General features: G+C 40.1%; 1 protein-coding gene across 1 annotated transcript in view; it reads right to left on the bottom strand.

Moving 5' to 3' along the window:
* PRKCE (protein kinase C epsilon) overlaps window positions 1-18237 on the bottom strand; it is a 155196-nt gene extending 136959 nt beyond the window's left edge. The window contains exon 1 of the mRNA XM_053460623.1: window positions 17320-18237. Within this exon, the coding sequence (XP_053316598.1) occupies window positions 17320-17667 (348 nt within the window). The 5' untranslated portion in view covers window positions 17668-18237. The remainder of the gene's footprint in view (window positions 1-17319) is intronic.
* Between the last annotated feature and the right edge of the window lie 3739 nt (window positions 18238-21976).

Here is a 21976-nt window from a genome sequence, read left to right as displayed (position 1 = left end):
GGTGCAAACATGGAGCAGCCATGATTATAGTATCTGTAAGAAGAGCTCAATTTTAAACTCAGCATTCGCAAAGGAAACGTTCCAGCGGGATGTGATACTTCCATCCCATTAAGTTATGAAAATGATGACGGAGGCCCGGATTTTAGGAGAACCCTAAGGCTTCTTGGCGTGTAAGTGGACTCTTTGATGCGCTCAGATGACCTCTACTGTTAGTGACTACCATAATGATTTATTATCAGGCATGCGCAATGTCTTAAAACACCCTTTATTTTGTTGAAAAATTGGCACCTCGCTTTTATTTATATAGTAATAAAATGGCATGTAATGATATCAGACATACACAATGACATGTCCCAAGACATTGCTATTTAGATGGAAAACCAGACTAATTTATATATGTCTTCTTAAGACAACAGCTTGCAGGGATCCCAGCATTTTGTGTTACTCTCCTGTAAATGCCTTTTTTGTGTTTAATAAAGTCATGTGGATCTTGAAACGCATTCAGATTTCTGTATCGGAACAAACACAGCTGTATATATATAACATGATTCTTCAACCTGATGATGTAATATGCTTTATAAGTGCCCATCCCCCCGATCCTCCAACAGACAGAGCTTAGCCTGGAGCTTAAAAGGGAAACAATTACCTAAATGGGTATAAAGTATTTATTACACCTCGTGTCCAGGTCAGTGAGTGACACTAGAAAATTTAATTCTACAATATAATACAATGTATATTAAACTGTGTCAGCGTGGATTAGAGCACGTGTTATAAAGTAACAACGCATGATGGAAACCAAGATAGTTACAATTCAGAATTTGCGCAGTGCAATTACTGCCTAAACACTTGCTGAAAGGGTTAAACCAATTTTTGGTTCTGTTTACAACACACCAAGCAAATCTTCTTGCATAACTGGTTTTGTCCAAGGTGTAGTTATTAATTGCATTTTGAATGAATGATTCATTTGGTTTCATATAGGAAAGGACTGGATACGATTTTTAAGGAGCCTTATATATTTTACATGTGCTTTATCTTTCTTTCTTTTGTTTTCTTTTTTTGCAGAAGAAACATTATAAAATGCACCTAAATTTTTTTTTTAAAAGAAGCTTGTCTCTCTCTCTCGAAACTATAAATTATCAAAAGATCTCTTTGGGATATTTTATTCTTCTGTTTTGCACGCACACACATTCTGTTTCTCTTGTTATCAGTAATGCTTTATGGATGACCTTAGTTAACCTTGGTGTTAGGATCGCTTTTGACAATCTACAATGTACTGTGTTGTTGAGATGAAGCAGAAATACAGAAGGAGATTATTAATAAACCATGATGTTTTTATTAAAAATTTTCATTAAACAAAGAAATTATTCATTAGCCAGAAAAATATTTAAATTTAAATGCACTAAAATAAATTCAATTTAAGACTTATCTGTTTTAATTAAAAAATAAAAAAATTCAGAAGTACATTTACCACGAAAAAAAATTCTAACAATGAGTGCCTTGTACGGTCATAATTGCTATGGTTGTATTTTAAAATCATATTAAGAGCAATATGTTTTTGGTTGAGTTTACTGTAAAGCAGAGAATACGAAGCCCTTAGAACATTGATGTACAGCTATAAATAATAAATTCCTACACAGAGTTTAGGTTTTGAATGTGTTATATTAAAAAACATAGGAAAAAATCACACACTCGCGCGCGCGCACACACGCGTACACACACACACACACAAACATTCAATTGAACAGCAGGTTCAAGGGCTGGCCACATTAGTAATTGGTTGATATTAGAGACATCCACAAAGCTAACAGACCAGTTTTAAAAGTGTATGAAGATTTGGAGGATTGGAAAGTGATTGATGGCGCTAAATTGTGAATTTTAAATGCAAGGTGTGGTGTTATGGAAAAACAAATGAGACAGGTTTATACGGCAAGAAAGCGGTAATAATTACGGAAGAAGGCTTTTGGAAATTATCTCTAAATGCAGTTCTCTATGGACCAAACATTAAAATAAGATTGTTATAAGTTACCTGGAATCATTATCAAACTGAGCAAATTTCAGCAGACACAAAGAACGAAGAGAGGATATTTTGGGGACTTTAGCTTTTATAGCTTTTCAGTTTTCAACGGAACTCGGCAGAGACAACATCTAACTCAACAGCTCATCAAAGACTGGGCACTAAACAGTGCAGGGTCCTGGCTGCCAAGGGTACCCTTTTAGGTTTAGTTATAGAGGCCAGCCAGTTGTAATCATAATAAAAAGAGTATACTCAATGAATAAAGAAGGAACCGTTTTCCTGTGTCAAGGACAATATAATAATTCACAGAAAAGTAAATCTTGACGGTATCACGATGCCTGTGTAGACAAAAATCATATCTAAGAACTTTCCACGGTAGGCTACCTGGAGGTATCCCTCTCCTGTGATTGGCTCACTGAAGGGGGTGTGACGTGGGCAGGGAATAGGTGGGACATGGGCACTGAGTGGGCGTGACCAAATGCAGCTCCTCTGCTTTCAGAAACAAATAATTGTTTGGTTCACCAGGACGCTAGCACAATGGTCCTTCATGATGGGGCGCTGATTTTGCAATACACGCCATGCCGGTAAGGGCCCTTCAATACGCCATTTCTTCCCCGCGTTGACTCCTTACTTAAAATGTCCTAGCCTTTGGCTGATGGGTGGAGAATCATTTTTATGGCACCAGCCATGGGCCGGGACAAGGAACAGCACTCCACATGTTTCACTGAGCACGTTTGTGTTCCTTATGCACACCTGTGGTTTTCAATTAATTTTTAACACAAATTTTGAGTCACGGCAAAAAGGGAAGGAAGAGACTGCACGTACCCCTGCGGGGAGAGCAGGTCACAGAAGGTGAAGAATGAGGACCTGGTACCCACCGAGGCCCTACATTTTGGAGAACTTTGTCCATAATTTTCAAAAACGAGCTGAAAAACGTACTCAGTTTTGTCATACCATTTAAATATATATATTGTAAGACGAGCTGTATAAATTATTGGCGCTATATAAATAAAATAATAATGGCGTCTGCCCCTTTAATTTTTGGCGAGGCAGAGACAGAACATTTCTTCAAAACAAACCACAAATATGTCCAGATCAATCATATTCTTCTTTGGCAGTAGTTTGGTTATTATTACAAAACTACATCTCATATAACGCTGACCTGACCCTGAAAGATGTCACCTATGAACCTGGCAGATTTTATACTTGCAAACTTCTATTGATAGAACATTCAACGGTGAATAATCAAAACCCTGACAGACATACTTGGAATTAGATACATTTTCATACATTTTATAATTAAAGAAAATTGGGAAAACCTGAAATCAGAGACCTCTGCATTATGGGCTTCTTGTTATTTTCTGATGACAGACTAGAGACGCCAGTTAGCAGGATCACTAATTTAATGGTCAGAATTTAGTATGTACCCAGTTCTGACAAAAAAAAGTTTGGCTCTAAATACAGTTTTATATATGAATTGAAACATTAAATCATTCAAGTCTATAGAGCAAAGGGGTTAATACCTATTCTGTAAATGCCCAGGGTTTTTGTTTGTATAACACAATGTGTTCAGGCAGCTGCTTATTAGCCACGTGTGTTTGTCCCAGATCTGTTATCTTAGTCAATCTACAAACACCTTGAATCCTTGTAATTCTGCATGACTCCCAACTTCTACCCCCCCCGGTGAATCTGGACTCTTGAGGGCAGAGTCTCGGCAGGACAGCAGGATGGAGTAGCAAAAGCGGGACAGTTGGGAGGCATTATACTGGCATGATACTAGTTTGTTAGAATGGCTCACTCTTAATCACCCAGTCGGACTAACAAAGGTCTCTGGAGGAAGAGACTTTTTTGGAGTCATCGTACATTCTATATGATCGACAACCATAGAAGCCTCCAGGTCTGCAGAGAAAGGTTTTCATCATTAATATTATATTAGATCAATATTAACGGTATATTCTGGAGGAATAAAAATCATGATACTTTCTCTTTAATTCTCCAACAGAACTTGAAACACATAAAAACATAAAGATCTCAGAAATCGTGCAAAAATGATAATTAAATGACTTTCAGGGATTATATGGCTCTACTTATTTAGATATGACAAATTACCAGCACTAACTGAAACGTGCAATCATAAGCTGTGGGCCATCGATATTTTATCTTGTGTCAACAAATCTAAAGGTCTTTGAATGCACAAGTCAACATCCACAAATGATAAAAACTAAAAAGTCTTTCCAACTGCAAACTAATTCGACCTAATTCCTTCCTGGCCCGGCTATTGTTTTATTAACCCTTTCCCTCCGATTTAGAAAATGACCCATGGCTGGGTACAGGGGAAGGGTAGGTGGGACAGTAACGCATTCACTGGGTCCCGCTTCAATACATTACAAACATAATCTATATGTCTATTCATAAGAAGACTAAAGCTCAGTAGTGATTGGTTATCATTCAGTTCATCAGCCATACCTGCTAACCGTCATGGATTAGCAGGGCTAGTCCCAGGTTACAGTCATCCAGCCCGATAGTTCCCTAGTTTTAAAGTCTTTTCAAATCTAAAATTTTGATCTGCGATTATAAAGCTGCCTAGAGCCTTCACTCTCCAACATTATACCCCTTTATTGGCCTTTTTCATAACGGATACGAATATTATATTTTAACTTTTTGCTACAATTAATGAAAAAGCGATTAGATTATTGTATGGCGTTTCTGTGGAAAACAAAACCAATACATAGTTAATTGATCTTTTCTTGGTCAAATAGTCCGCGAGCCTGCCACTTTTCTAGTCCACAGGCAACATTGCGGTTTATGTATAAAAAAGGTAAATCTGGTACAGAGTTTGAAAATTGGTCACTATAGCAACCATTGGAATGTTCCAACTGACTGGACCAATTTATCAGTTGCCTTGGTGACAAAACCACATTTCACATTTTGCACCAGAGTCACATTTACACGTAGCCCCCTTGTCTCCTATAACAGGGTTACCCGCAGGGTTAAACGCGGATGGGATCAATCTGTTAGGAGGACCCTGGAATAAGTAGTATCAGCAGAATTTCCACAAGAACGTATTTTATTTACTATGATAATTCCCATTGTACAACGCTCCGGAATTTGATGGCGCTATATAAATCAATAAATAATAACTTAAAATGATGAAACGTGGAAGAAAACAGTATAATAAATACTAATATAAACATAAAATGCCCCTGGAACTCATGTTGAAATGTTTCCAAGGTATGCATTCTCCGATAATATCATTTCATGTTAATTTATGGAAGAAATACATCTGCAAGTTTAAAATAACTCGCTGCTGACGCATCAGCTGCATAAAATAATAGCACCGAGTGTTTTTTGCTCATATGATGATTAAATAGCACAGTCTGGTAAATGTGCTAATTTGCCAACGGGGTCAGGCGACAACCATGTTAACTTGTAGAATCCTCTCTTACTGTTACATTATCAATGCTTCATAGGCGGATAGTCTACTCTTTCTATGAAGAAGAAGAAGAAAAAAAAAAAGGAAAATGTTTCAAAATCTCAGTTTTTAGGCATAACAATTGTAGGATTTGTGCATTAAGTGGGTTACTTATCTGCTGCAGAAGGCTAAAAGGACCAGAAGTATAAGGGTTAAAAATGGTTATTCCACTAAAAGGGGTCAATTTGACATTTGGGGTGACTTGTCGGCCATTTATGACTTTACACCAATGGGTTCTATACGATGCTGGCCAGTCTTAAAGCTAAATGTGCCTGAATGTACATAAAATTTAATTGGTATATTAAGTCAGCATAAAAATTCTATGTACTGCAGGCTGCGTTTGTCGCAATCCGACCTACAGCATAGAATTTTAAGATCCCTAATTATAATTTCCCGATGTGGCAACCGTAATTGAGTCATTTAAATTATCTTAAATATTTGTATAGAAATGTAAAAACAACAATTTAAAAAAAGAAAGAAAAAAAAAAAACCCCAGCATTATGGGTAGGTGGAGAGCCCGCCGTACAGAATTCTGTGGCGAGGAGGAAAACAAGCATTAAGAATTTCATAGAATGAGCATACGAGCGGAATATCAAACCAGTCGAATGTGCAGCGAATGCTTGATTTAACAATAAACATGGCTAAGAAGAAGGCTGTCAGTTAATTATCCCTGCAGCAAGTGCAAGCATTATAATACACTATCGGTTACAAAGTAGCTGGGCATTTTAACCCTTCAACTGCCACAGGCTGTACGTTTCCCTCATTGCCAAACTTATAAAAGGTCCGCCATCTTCTAAGAAGGTTCTACCCTGTGAGGTACTGTACTTATAATGAAATATAAAAACTAGAGCCATCGCGCATTTATCTTTAGGATTACAGAATGTATTTTTGTTGGAAGACGTTCATGAAGCGTCCAATCCGTAGCGTGAATTTGGAAAGCAAGTCTAGACATAAAGAGATATGCAGGTTTAATATTTCATGCGTGTGGACAATCATATGACTGCTGTTGAAGGGTGGAATAAACATCATCCTGTTTTTCTTGGTTTACATGAATAAGGGCAGAAAGTCATGCTCTTTCCTTTCTATGACCTCGGCACTATAGCCCGGAGAAAACTCTATCGTTTACAGCACTTGTGGCCTCGGGCTGGCAGGAGAACGCACGGCATGTGCGGCTGCGTCCCTTACCTGTACATCATGTGTTTTGTATGCACAGTTATCACTTTAAAGGTGCTGTGCCGCTTACTGCACCGGAATTAACACCAGAACAGACCTCTCTGTCTGCGTGCCACCTGCTGTTGGGCACCAGGACATAATGTCCTATGCCGACGGTGATGTGGCCATGATGAAGGAAGCGCTAGTGGAGAGGTTTGTGCCGGCAGTTGGCTACGGTGGCTTTGAGTGGGGGTCCCAAAGGCCCCCTAGGTAAAGACTGGGTCCTTTGCAGCTGCCCCTTTTAACAATGGCCCTGCTTGTTGAGCACTTGAACCATTTTGAAAACAAACTGGCATGGAGATGAAGTCTCAACAATAAGGTTCACTTGCTTTTCCTTTACAGTTGGATTTAATGGGCAAGGGGCCTCCTCTTCAAAAACATACAGCAACAACCAAGTGTTGAGATCTTAATGTATATCATTCTTATGAACTAAAGAGGGATTGACCAAGTCCAAAGTGCTGTGGTCTGCGGAGTATCACAGGAGAAACTCTATGAAAGGAATCTTCCCAGATGATGCAGATATCTCTCAACCATGTTCCAGGAGCTACGTGGTACTCGGGTGCAGCTGTTTGCTATGCAACATGTTCTGACTTCATAAGACTATCTATAAAACTAGAGGAAGACCCAAGGAGAAAAACACAACAATAATCATAACGTGACCACCATGTTCTGCTAGGAGAATAATTATGTCTAAACCAGCCAGCGTCTTCCATGTTCTAACCCAAGCAGCATTCATTGTATCCGCCGGTTATAATAATGCTTCCATATGGTCACATAACACGCAGCAGGGAACGCGATCTAGCACCCCAGGGCTTTAAAGAGACACCTGAAGCCTGGTTCTCACTGAAGGCATGTTATTTCTGTACCCTCCGGTGTTTGCGGCGGATTCCATCTGCCATGTACTTTACCATCTGCCCCTGAGCTCCACATGTGATCGGAGAAAGTACTAATGATAATTGAGAGTCATACAACGGCATGACTAATAGCAATGGCTGGATGCGAGCACAGGCTGGAGCGTTTGTGATTTAATGGAACAGTTTGTCTACAATTGAACACATTGAGGGGGAGGAGGTTATTATATGAAATACGTCTTGAAATAAACGTACAAAATACAGATATATGAAGAAAATCCCTGTTTTTCAACAACACAATGTATTATTTAACTTAGGAAAAAGTATGCATATCAATGTACATCAAGGTGGAAATTTAAATGTCACTGGTTAAACCTATAAGTGGCTAGGGGCTGAGGAACACATACATGTAGGGTTAGAAACATACCTTTGTGATGTTATGCATCTATGTGAGTAAACATGACTCTTGATGAATATTTACCAACAATATGAACACCATTCCAGGGACGACTGACTGGATACTAGGTTAGTTGAAGCATATCTGGCTATTAGGAGTTTAAATTACTAGGCTGTGGAAAATACAGAGCTGTGGCTATAGAAGAGAAACATCCGCAGCCAAGGAATTCATCAAAGGCTGCAGATGGAGCTATCCTTGCCACAAGAAGCATGCTAAGTAGTTACAAGCATATTGGCCATAAGCAGCCAAAAATGGATCATATTGGCCACAAAAAGCTAGGCAGTTATATGGTATGTGATTCAGAACTTTAGTGCGTTACCATCATGGTTTGCGGGATGCCCACTCACATTAATGCTGGTGGCCTCTGATGGCCTGAGGGGAGTAGAGGTCTGTTTCACTCAGCCCTGGAGAAACCATGCGCCTGCAGAAGAGCAGTAAGCAGCAGTACCGCGAGTCTCAACGTGGGAACCCTGGATTCCTCTGCCTAAGGGTGGCCCTGATGTTAGATTTCATGACCTTCTGGAGTCTTGCAGACCTAGGCCTTCCTTTATTAGTGTTTCAGCAGTGGTTTTCAGTAATGTAATCTTGGAGTGGACAGCTTATGTACTGTCAGCAGTATAGGTTACGAAAAGTCATCTGCAGGCTCCCTTTTATACAGAACAGCCGCAATTCAATAGGAAACATAATAACAAGACACAGAGCAGGCACTTTCCTGGAGAACGAGACGGGAAGATTTCACCTCAATGTCTCAGAAAATGATTACATCCAGAATCCAGTGTACCGTATCCTTTATCATCTGTTTACCTGGCTATGTTCAAAGTCATTACACATAATGCGGCACTTACACACCTGAAACACAATACATCTGCATTGAAAGGTTCCACGATTACGTTCTAAAAACAGCTTGTGCTAAATATGCACGGCTTATATCGATGCGGTTAGGACAATGCAGAGGTACTTGAGACAGACAGGCTGCATCGGTTCGGAAGGACGTGTTCCTATTGGAGGAAAAAAGGAAACATTTGCTAAATGAAACAGTAGCTTCTACTCCATGTTTACAAACCCCACTGCTAAGATATCACAAACAGGGCTGGAAGGGTTAATAAAAACAGAACCACAGAATTTAAATAAAGCACCTAACAAAACATATTTTTTAGTGTCAGGTGGTTTAAAATGTATCCAAATGTCGCAGGTCCTTGGTCCAATAAAAGGGGTACATTTCTGTCCCATGTTGTTAATAAGTGTGCGCGGGGTTAAATTTAACTAAGTGCAATGTTTTTAACTAAATGCAATGTTTTTCCGCACACACGCAGCACTGTGTCAGACGCAGCAACTAAATTGAATGCGCCTGTGCGTTACCGACACCAATGTCTTTTACCTGCGCTAGATCCCTGCAGCAAATTAGATTAAGAGACGGAGGCTTCCGTGACACTGGATTATTAACCCTTTCAGCACAAAATGAGATGGATTGAATCTGCACCCAATGTATTTACAGGGGACGCGTCAAAATAGGTCTATTGCAGGGGTTTCATAAACAATTTATAGTTTTTCCTCGTCACTGGCCCTTTAAGAGAAGGACTGTATCATTTTTTTAAACTGAAAAATGAGCCGCTATAAAAATATCTGCTTGAAAAGGTGATTTCAGCGCAAAGACATACCATGCGGTTGGTACGAAATTATATCAAAGGGTTGGGTGTAGAGACAGCTTGGTGAAGAAGATAAGGGTGGTGCTGTTAACTCTGTATAAACCAGATAAACATTTTCAGAAACCTTTTCCGATGTTTATATAAATAAAGACTGGATTATGGATATGGTGGCATGAAAAACTGGCTCTGTACATGACCATATTGGCCAACTATCCTAAAATTGTTATAAAATTCTGCTAGGCAGGGCTATATAATAAACCTGCAAGCCACCAGTAGAGTAGGTTGGTTGGCTGGTTGGTTTGGTGAATCCCCAGTTAATCCTTTTATCAATGAGATGCAATATCACAATGTTATATATTTTTATTACTATGGTCCCATCCTCTAAGGTCCCAGTTTTAGCGACCAAGCATATATATTTCTTGTAAGTCATCTTATCAACTGAACCCAGCATTATTCAATATGAGCTTAGACCTTCTAGCAGAAGAGTCTTTCCAGAGTCGGTTCCTAATCGCACATAATGAAGTAGATGAGTTCTGGGTTCAGCTGTGCTTCTAATTCTCAACTTTAGTGAATAAACCATTTAGAGAGTTGGTTCAATTTAGGGCAGGATTTGCCATATAAGCAAAAAAAGCAGTTGCCCCCGGGTGCCGAGCAGGTGTGAGCCCTACTATATGGTGGCACTAGAAACCCTAGAGCCAGCCCCGATCACATCAAGCCGCCAGCACACGCAGACTCTCTAGATCGTAAGCTTGTTTGAGCAGGACCTTCATTACCCCTATTTTCTGTAAGTTGAATTGTTGTTATAACCTACTTGTTATGTCCTGTTTACCCATTGTACACCGCTATGGAATACGACGGTGCTATATAAAACAATAAATTATAATAGTTTGTTCGACACATGAAACCCCAGCGTGCACCGAGCATTGTGAATCGCAGAATTGTCCCCATAACCCTTCTTTTACTGCTATGATGCACGGGTGATAATTAATCCAATGCTTTACACCAACCCATAAACAGTATATGCGGTAACGGAGTCGGAAAAAAGTAGATAAATAAATACAAAATGTTCTATAACCTCCGGACATCGTCAGACAGTTATACCGGCTGGGAGAAAGCCATTCAGGTGCAACATTTGTTAAACAAACTCACCTCTTATCTGGTTTGATTTGCATTTTATGCTTCTATAAATGTAAATATTGTATTTTGCGTTCAGCTTTAAACAAAGTGCACACAGAGGATGCATTGTGCTTTCTTTAATGAATACAAAGTAATATAATAATATTGAAATTAATAATGTTGCATATAAAATTAACATTTATATATATATATATATATATATATATATATATATATATATATATATATATATATATATGTACATACACACACACGTATACATACACACACTTTTATAATATTGTTTAAGCAGGGTATGGGGTACTGGATTTATTATTATATTATTATCATGTAATAACTAAATGGTTTTAGTTAGAATTTCACATAGCCATGAGCTAAACCAGCTTTTAATACACTTGTATACTTTATTATTATGTTTAATTTCTGTATAGCACCTCATGGTTCCCTGCCTGGTGGTGAAAGGGTTAAGCTATTATTGAAGGAGCTGCTGTGTACTGCAGTAGCTCTGTAACATATACTGTTATATTGGCATTTTTCACTCATATTGATGAAAGGGAAATTAGTGCAGTAATTGCACTCTGTGCTAATAGATGCAGTGTCGCCATGGTATCAGACTGCGCCACTGTCGTTAACCCTTTTAGTACCAGAAGAGATGAGCAACGGATTATTTCCTCATGGCTAAAAAAATAAAAAAACCTCCCTAAACAAAAAACTTTACCCCTTTTTAATAATATAGCTCAACAATTTTAGCTCAAGAATTTTTTTTGGAAGCTGTGATGAAGCTTTCGTTCTTGTTATCCTTTTTTTTTTTCCATTTAACCTTTCGAGTACTGGAGCAACATGCACCTCCTCTGGCACTGTCAGTGTTAAATTCCCTACCCGCCCTCACAAGCCCCGTGCCATATGAATGTACGTGTTATCATGTGAACTGATGCGCCTCACCCTTTCTGTATCAACGTGTCTGCTTAACGCATGGAGCTCGCATCACGCACTCTCTATTAATGAGCAGCAAACACCACTGAAGAGTGCAGCTCCCTCCTCAGCGCTCCCTACACTGCGTACCCTAAACAGCCGTCATTTGTATTAAAATCAGAAATATATTAGTGCTAGAAACCCGTTATGTGTATCAAAACGAGCAGCCATCTTAACTTTCTTTAGGAAGCTGCATGATTATTCCTCCTCGTTAAGTTATCGGTCCCCTATGGTTAGGTTGCTGATTATTTCTGATTGGCCCACAGAGCCTTTGCAAAAGCAGGTAGAGGATGGGGGAGATATCCTTAGGACAAGGAGCTAATTAATATGCATGTTTTGCCACCTTTGAGACAATCCAAGACTCCCTGGCATAAAACAGTTCCTTATAAATACAAAAAGCCGGGCTTTTGAAAATCACTATTAAGGACACGGCAACGGTTCTACAGCAGGTGTCATATTACAGGCTATATTTCATTAATAAAAGAAGTTTTTTTTCCTAGAATGTGTCAACATCGTGAACATTGTGAGTATAACCTCGTTTGGACGTCTAATCTAAGTATACCAAAAATCCATATTATCGCCACTGAAAAGTATAATAATAATATTAATAATAATAATAATATCAATCATGCAGTACTTACAAAAATTGAAATATTGCTTACATAGGGAGTCATTGTTGAAACCTTTCACTGCTAACTAGTATCACACACACCTATTTCCTATTCTGTAACTGATCTGTCTTCTGTTACCCAAAAGGTCATGATTCTTAGAAACTGAATCAGCAAACAATAAAAAAAAGTGAACATGAAAGATCAGCCACCTTAAAGTAAAGCGATCACATGTTCTGTATCAATGGAGCTTAATAATGTGTGGAAAGCAGGACATAAAATTAATGTGTGATGATATACATTATTCGGGAAAAGCAATACATGTATTTACTATAATAATAATAATATATTATATAACTTTGTTAGGGTTTTTAACGTTAGGATAAATGTTGGTTGTGCTTGCATAGGCCAGGTGATAAGAGCTCCATAGTCTGGACTTTAAGCAGTTACAAAAGCTACATGTCTGCAAGTAACTGGATTCAGAAACAATAAGAACAAATACATGTTTTATGAACAATTATTATAGAAAAATAACATTAAAAAAACGAAACCGGTAAAATCTTAATTATCCGAGTCCATAGGTGTCAAAATCAGGAAATGTGGGATGCTCTAAAATGTTCATTGCCATTGATAAAATTAGATATAGGTTGCTATACGTTCCTGGCCATTGTCCTTGATATGGAAGTTGATATAATAAATGCATGTCAAATATGCTGAATCCTTTCAGTCCTAGAAGGGGCAACAAAACATTCTTTGCACAGATTTCTGTGTCTTGGAGCGCTGTGTTATTAGCAGTTTTTGGCATACCCCAGTTATTAATTGCAGCCTGGCAGTGGCCTCCTTTATCATTGCTATACGGGGTACAACTGCGTGGGAGTGAACAGTATTCTGATTGGCTGCACACACCAAATTTGCATATGCGGACAATTTTGCAGTATTTAGAATGCATATAGAAACAAAAATTGCTTCAAATCAACGGAGAATAAAATAAATTGGTAACAGTTTTTGGAAGATGCCTTTCAGGGACAGGGTTCTACCTCACTCCTCTCTCTTCCATTCGGTGCAACTGCAGTATGGTGTTAACTCCTTTGCTGGAAAGAAAACACGCCTTGCGAAATAAAGGGTTAAATCCTCTGTTGGGTTTAAGCTGCCAAAAGAGTGCGCAGGCAACATAAAATCTAATTAAATTATCAGGGAGAGCAAGATGGTTAAAACATTAAAGCCAAATGCTGGAGGAGCATGAGGTCTGTCTACAGGACTCCAAGGCCTAGTTCGCACAGGGAGCTGTCTGTGTTATTTTGTCAATGCTACAAATCACATTAAATTGTTTGCACGGTGTTATACGGGGCACGCCACTGTCTGTTCTCCCAGAATCAATGCTCTACTACTCTCCTATCATTTCACTTCCCCCTTAACCACCGACTAGATTGTAAGCTCACAAGACCAAGGTCTTCTTCTCCTTTTGTAGCAGTTTGTTAATGTGCGTGATTTTAAATTATTCCACAAATTGTAACAGCGCTGCGGAATCTGGTGGTGCTTTATAAATCTAATGTAATGTGCTCTTGAAAGGCGGAAGCCAACGTCAGCGGCAATCATATTAAACAGCCAATTGAATTGAGGGAATGGACTTTGTGGAAAAGTCATGAAGAAACATGTTAGAACTAATGCAACCAAGTCTAAGAGCTATACAGCCCGTAGTTAAATATAAAGTTTAAATCAATGCACTAAAGTAACTATTTAACAAATGCGAGCCTGCCTCGGTAGGACATGCTTGGAGTGTCCACACCTTCTACACATCTCCTGACCCTCTGCCAACTAAGTACCTGCTCTCATCACCAAACTCGCCCTAAGAACTGAAACAAGGCCTGCATTGTGTTATCCTAATGACTCACGAGACAGGGATGGATACCGTGACTCACAGACTCGTTGCTGTAGGTAAATCACACAGCCTTATCAATAAAACATGATCGTCAATTGGATTTTGGCTAAATAAATCAACGTCAAGGAAAATCAAGTCCATCAAACTCAATTTATCATCACACACCTTGCCTACTGCTTTTCTTATTTGAACCTTAATGATTGTCATGGAAACAGATGCACATTTTTCCCCCCGATATTAATTCTAAGTTCATACATCATGGTTCTAACCCACAACTAATTTAGGCTTTTGGACTATCTTCCCAGAAATCCACTACACGTGAGTTCCAAGGGGTCTTATTCCTTTTTTCATATTGTAAAGTATACCTATTTTGCCAAGACAATACCGTAAGCTGGAGGTATTGTAAACTAAATGATGGAAGCATTCTTCAACAGAGCTGAACCTGTAGCGCTAGGTGACATCTTCCATAATCACATTATCACTCTGAAAGGTAGAGCTTGAAGCAACGATTTGGTAGATAAATGCATTTATATCAAAAATCAAGCTGGACAAACCAAAAATCATAAAACAAAGAAGACAATCTTCCTCCTGATTGTTCTAACTCTAGTGACCACGTTGTTCTGGTAAAGGTGGCCCTAAATACATTTAAATCCCACTGGGGAACATTACTGGACTAGTTATTTGCGCTGAGCCTGAACTGGAGAAACGTCAGCCCTCTCACTCTAAGCTACCATCATGGACTACAATGCCTATCATTATCTAGTGAAACCTGCCTGGATTGGAGAAGGTTGGGAAATATAGTGCAATAGTGGTTTGACCACCAAGAATGCCATTGATTCAAACCGTAACGCATGATACTCAATATACACTGAATAAGGTTATATTCCTTTAATCATAATAATCAAGCAGTAACAACAAAACCGAATAAATATAAAATGAATGAGAATGGCACACCCTTTCAGCTCCAGATGTGTCAGCATTCCAATGATTAAATGGTTAATCAAAGTAAGAGTCTACACGGAATATCACAGTACATTTTTTTAGGTTCTGCTCTAAATTCCAGGCCCTTGTATTTGTGTGAATTTTCATTAGAAAATGGTTGTCAATGACAGTGATTGTGTATTCATTCTGCACCAGACAGCAAACCTATCCCCTTTTCAACCCCCATAGACAGCTATGATGTTGCATTAGGACACGCTGCCATGATAACCAGCGGCCAGGTGCCTTATTGTAATGCTGGATTCACTCCACGAGCTGTCTCTGCTCTGTAAATACCGTTCTGAGTGTATCATTTCTGTTTTGCTATCTAAACAGTTTGAGCTACGTAGATAGTGATAAGGGAAAGCCATTGTACAGCGCTGTGGAATACGATGGCTCTATATAAAATAATAATAATAATAGCGAGCTGGCGAGGGCCGGCTGCACCTTCAGCATGCAAATTTCTACATTTGCAGAATTTAAAATGTATGTTAGATTTTTAGATAATCCTTGAATCCAGTCATTGTAAGCTCCAAGATGGTACCCAAGCAAACATCTCTACAGAACACAGAGGTATCATGGTGGTATTATAGGGATACCAAGAGCAAGTTGCTTTAAACCCATCGCTTTTACTTTGGGGTGTTGGCTGAGTGTTGCCGGTGTGGTAGTCCTCCAGCCACTAGTGAACTAGTTTGCTGGCTCTTCCTGGTATAGGACAACAACGTAGAGTACCAGATGTGATGGAATACCAGGATCTCAAGGTAGCATTGAATGAACATCAAACAATGGTCTAGGGCTGATACACCTGTGTTCAAGGAGGTTTGTATATAATTATCTGCCTATTAGAGTTAGCCTAGATAAGATCCAGTGCCCTATCCTACACCGCCACAGACACATTAAGGATTCATCAATGGCCGGTAATATGTCATTTCAACGCCGACCCTTATAATTATAGTAAACCAGAGTAAATCAGTTTCTAGCAAGGCATTTCGTTCCAATCTATCTCCCATAGCCTAACCATATGAGGGACACACAGTTGCGCTCTAACCAACCCATGTGGCCCTCAGATGGATTAAGCCAAAACATGACTACAAAGGATAACAATTATTATTTTGTATTATTTATTCAAATGTTACAAAATAGCCAGAAACACACCGGTGTATAGAGATCATTAGAACCCTCCTCCATGTATGATTTAAAAGCAATCAGTACTATCAAAGCAACAATATTAGGAAAACATTAACTGACAAACACAAATAACCATTCAAATATTCCAGATATCCAGAAATATGAACAATCTGCTGAATAATCGGAACAGGTTCTCACCCCTAAGAGCCCCAAATCTCATCAAATTATTTATGTGATGCCCCCCCTTTCCGCTTATGATAACAACCCCACAACCCTATGATAGACACATCCTATAGATGGATCTATGACCCTGATGGGCAAATAATATATATATTTTTAAAGATAAATGCCCTGTATTCACTGGCTTGCCACATATAAGGAGTTAAATGTAAGATTAGTGGCTTCGCTGCTACCTCCTTATATATTAAGAGCCACCGACTCCCACATTGTAAAGCAGCAGGAGTGCCTTTGATCCTCACCGTGCCCAAATCAGGCACATGGGAGGCCTGGGAATACCTGCTGTCATCTCATGTTAAATGACTTCCTCCACACTGGAGCCAGTGGGATAACACCAGTCCATCTCCAACTGGGCTGCAGTGATTTCATAGCCAGTGCAGCAACATCAGCTGCTGCACAACCTCTTGGGGAGGCAGAACTGTCAATCATACTCTTAATACATGTAAATAGACTCCAGATCATAATGGCACAATGGGGATGGGTAGCCCTGCCTCCTAAGATGTTCTGCATCAGAATGGGTCATGGAGAGATGGTGGGCTGGGGCATGTTTTGCTGCCTACTACCCCCAGGTCAGCTGCAGAGTGTGCAGAAGGAAGAGCTGGGGATATCTGGCAGTGTCATTCCATGCTAAAGGATTTCCTCTACAGCAGAGCAGTAAAACAATAGGCAGACAGATGACCATGTGTGTGCAAAACAAATAAGGGGCAGCGGCAGCAGCAGAGTCTTACCCAGTCCTCGAAGTGCCGGCTCCCATTCTGCAGCAGATCCTCAAACTGAATGGTGCAATTGGCCACAAAGTCATCGTACCCTATAGGGGCATCATGAAAGACAGCCAGTTCGATCTTCCTCCCATTGCAGACATCGGTAGAGAAGTCATCGTGCCAGGCAGGGCTGTTGGTCTTCTGCTTGGTGGAGGTCTGTCCTATCCTGGAGTCATCCACGTTCACAGCAATGTAAGGGTCCAGCAGGAAGGTCTGGGGTCTTGGACCCACCGCATGTCTTAATGACCAGGCTGTGGGCTTCAGATTGACAGCCTCACAAATCTTAATCTTCAGCAAGCCATTGAACACAACCATGATGGGTGAGAATTACAGGGTAAAACCCTAGCAGCAGCAGCAATGCCACCTCTCCCTGCTAATCAATGGAGATAGTAGGGATCTCTGGCTGTCCTCTATTACCTTTCCTCTGCCTTCCCTCCTGCGACACCCACTCAATACATGGATTTCTTGCTGCTTTTCTAAGGGAAAACAAGGGGGGTGTCCTCCTGCAGGCAAATGCTCTTAAAGATCCACATGTAATCCTGGTGAGGGGGGGTCAGCAAGGCTGGACAGTGCTTGCCTTACGATCTGGTGATGGCTTTCTTCTACCTACCTAGATTAGATGATCCATGCAAATGCGGGGCTTGTGTTGCTTGCAATGTGAGCTTTCCTGGCAAAAAATGCTGCTCCAGCTCCCCCCTGCCTCCCTCTGAGCTGAGCACAAAACACAGCCAGGGAGCTCACATCCGCATCAGGACTGGATCCTGCTCACATCCCCAGGGACAGGAGCTCTTCCAGCTGCTAGCATGCAATATACATGAGCCTGGGCTGGGCCGGCTGCAGAGGTTCAGGCTGCAAAGGCAAATATCTGTGTGTATTCCCGATGGATGGCTTGTGCTGCTCATTAGCAACACCCAGCCCCTCCTCCCCTCTGCCTCTAATGCAGGAAATGCACAAAAGACGTCAGAGTGTGTGTGTGTCTGTAAGTGTGTGTGTGAGTGTGTGAGAGGCTGACACATGGAGGGCTTGGAGGTTTTCCCCGGTTCATTTGCAGTACCTACGTGGGGCAGATCGGCAGCCTTTCTCCTACCCCGGGGGGGCAGAAACGTCTCATTGACACGAACAGATCGCCAGAGTTTAAATGTATTAAATAGAACCTTAAGAACGGTTACAATGTATTTAAACAGAAGAGGCTGGGAACATGCTTCACTGGCACAGGAGGGGTTTCAGTGACCTCAGCTGATGTAGCAGCTTCTCAGAAGGAGAATTATTAACCAACACTTGGGTGGCTGGAGTTGTGTTCTAACCAAGATTGACAGATCTGCTTCTGAAGAGGTTCAGAGGCAGCTATGACCTTTTTTTTTTCTTTTTAAAATCAGTCTGGTCTCTGTGGGATCATCACGCCAAATGAATCTGTCATTGAGGATGCTGTCGGTCTGCTTTAGTCTTTTTCACAGGACTGGAGAGTACTGGTGGTTTCCCATCACACAAGAGACCTCTGTCTCATATCACAATCTTGAAAAGGAAAATGGATCTTTAGATTGTAAGCTTGCGAGCCGAGTCCTCTTTACCTCATGTATTGGTTCGTCTTAGTCTGTCAGTTCTAGTTTTGTACAGGAAGGAGTACTGTGAAAATATAATTAAAGATGATAATAATATAGCAATATTGGCCCAGGAGCAAATGGAGTCTTTAGTTGAAATGAATACCTTTTATTGGGCCAATGAAGGAAAACATGTGAAGTTTTTGGGAACTCAGAGGTCTTTTCTTCAAATAAAAAAACATGTAAGCTCATGTAACTCGACATTGTTTTTTATGTTGGACCAATAAAAGTATTGACTTGAACTATAGAAAACTATCTCAGTTTAGCACATCTAAGGGGTCTGTGTTCCCCCAATATAATAATATATAGAATGCATACTTAATGCAATGCATGTTATATGACATTTAAATTGACATATAGACTATATGGACAAAAGTATTGGGACACCTGACCATTACACCAACAGGGACTTTTTTCCCAGTCATGTTGGAACAGAAAAGGCCCTTCCCCAAACTGTTCAGAACGACCATTCATTTTTTCACAAATGTTTGTAAATGCACACTGCATAGATAGGTGCTTGATTTTATAAGGCCCTTGGTTTTAGAAAGCCCTTTCTATTCCAGCATGAATGTGCCCCAGCGCACAAAGCAAGTCCCATAAAGACATGGTAGGTTTGGTGTGGAAGAACTTGACCTGCCGCACAGACCCCTGACCTTCACCACACCGTACACCTTTGGGATGAACTGGAATGGAGATTGCAAGCCGGGCCTTCTCGCCCAACATCAGTGCCTGACCTCACAAATGCTCTTCTGGAGGAATGGGCAAAACTTCCCATAGAAACTCAACAAAATCTTGTGGAAATCCTTCCCAGAAGAGTAGAAGCTGCAAAGGGGGACCAACTACATATTAATGTCTGTGTATTTAGAATGTGATGTCATAAACATCCCTGTTGGTGTAATAGTGTATAGATTATTATTGTTTTATATAGTGCCATCATATTCCGTAGCGCTGTACAATGGGTAGACAGGACATAATGAGTAGTATGTAACATAACAATTTGACCTACAGAACAACAGATGAGGAGGGCCCTGATCAAACAAGCTTACAATATACAGTTTATATAAATATAAATAAGTGTATGCTGGAGGGATGCCAGTCACTGTTGACCCTGTCACCTTATCGCGCCCATTCCTTCAGTTACACAACACAGTCAGTGGTCTTCAAGCAGGAAGGTCAGCGAGGTTTAATTTCCCCGGTGTGTTTATATGGAAACTTGTAAACGATGCCTCGGTATGTCAAATCATAACACTGGTCTTGGAGGTCACCATGCCTCGCTCTTGTGTCAGCGCAGGGAAGCCCTGCTGCTTCTTATTGGTAGAGGTGAGGTCAAAGTTACCCAACAGCCAACTATTTTATCAGATAGTATGTGCTTTCAAAACATGGCTGCTATCGTCATCCCACGCCTTAAAGGAACAGGGATGTCAATCTGATTTGCTCTACCTGCTTCTTGTCAACACTACAATTCCTGCAGCCATACATCACGTAGAGTGCCAGCGGACTCTAAAGCTATATTACAAATAGGGGGAGCGTGAAAATTACCAGTAACATTAACATTGACAGTATGCCAAATTTACAAAAGGATTAACACACAGCACGTCATACGAGTAGCGAAGGAGAAGAGGGACTGTTCTTGAAAGCTTAAAATCTATTAAAACACTTCTATGTGAAACTATCTACACCAGTGATGCACAATTCCTGTCCTCATAAACAGACCGCGATTTTAGTGCATCCTTTCTAGAAAACAAATATTTGAATTTTTTTTTTTTTAAATCTGGGACATCCATAATTTGTGGCCTTTTGAGTCGTGCACCCATGCTTTTGCACGGACGGTGAGTGCTGTCAGTGATGTATCTGCCTTCGGCACTGATGTAGGCCTAACACAGGGCAGCACCGAAGAAAACTATAGAGGACTGTGCTGTGTTAATGGGGTGCTGTTCAACAAAACAGTAATTCCGCTTGTAACAAATAAACTGTAGCAGATCTTTTATTTTATTTATTGCTCTGGTTTTATTACATTAATAAACAACCCAGAAACTTTTAAGGAAGTATTTACAGTTCTGATGCCAACAAGCTATCAGTACCTGCTTCTATGTCATTCGGGTAAGATTTGACATGAATAAAGTCCTATCTTTGGTCGGTGTAACAACCCAGTGACGATCCTCATGGGGAGAGCAATGAGTCTAACTGAGTGTTCGGCATTTGCTCAGTGTGCCAGATGGCCAGTCCGGGCCTGCACGCGTTATATCATCCAGGGTACCTGAGTAAAGTAAATGCATTGCCTTGTAACCATACAGCAGTGATTCTGATTTATGTAATGTAATGCTATTAAATAAATTATTTTATACGCTTTAAAAGCACACAGTCATAATAATAATAATAATGACCTTCCTACCAGGTCATCCTCTTAGGCAGCCACCTAGTTTGCCTATATGGTATAAATGGTTCTGATAAAGGGCCGAACCAAAGAAACTTTGCTTACCGGAAGGGCAGAGTTACTCCTTGCAGAAGAAACTCACTGGAATTAACCCCTCATACTTCATAAAGAAGTCAGGCGAGATTAAATACACCTTAGTGAATAAATCCCAATGTATGCCAGCATGCCATCGACCCCCTTATTGCTGACTGATGGCTCATCTAACAGCTTTAGAAATAACTAATTGCACCAGTGCTGAGGACATGAGATTGAGTAGACTTCACTACAACCAGGTGGAAATTGTTTACAGATTATTTTAAACAGTGGCATATAACATTTGAATCCCCTTTTTGATTAATATTTATTTTTTGGTGACACAAACTCTAAAGAACCACAGGTTGGGAACATAAAACCCTGCAGAAGATCCTCCTTTTAACCATGGTATAATATAGAAAGGGGAATTCCCTACGTGACTTGGGGCCAGCTGCAAGATCATTGCCTGCCGCGTAGAGTTTTTATTGTAATTAGTTTAATTTTTAGACAAAGCAATAAAATATTCAACATTTCTCTTATTACATTTCTCTTGCGCTCATTCTTTTGGCCTGACTCAGCT

The sequence above is a fragment of the Spea bombifrons genome, chromosome 3 (genome assembly GCF_027358695.1).
Source record: "Spea bombifrons isolate aSpeBom1 chromosome 3, aSpeBom1.2.pri, whole genome shotgun sequence".
Classification (NCBI taxonomy): Eukaryota; Metazoa; Chordata; class Amphibia; order Anura; family Pelobatidae; genus Spea; species Spea bombifrons.
Note: the sequence above shows the minus strand (reverse complement) of the source record. Positions and strands in the feature narration are given on the sequence as shown.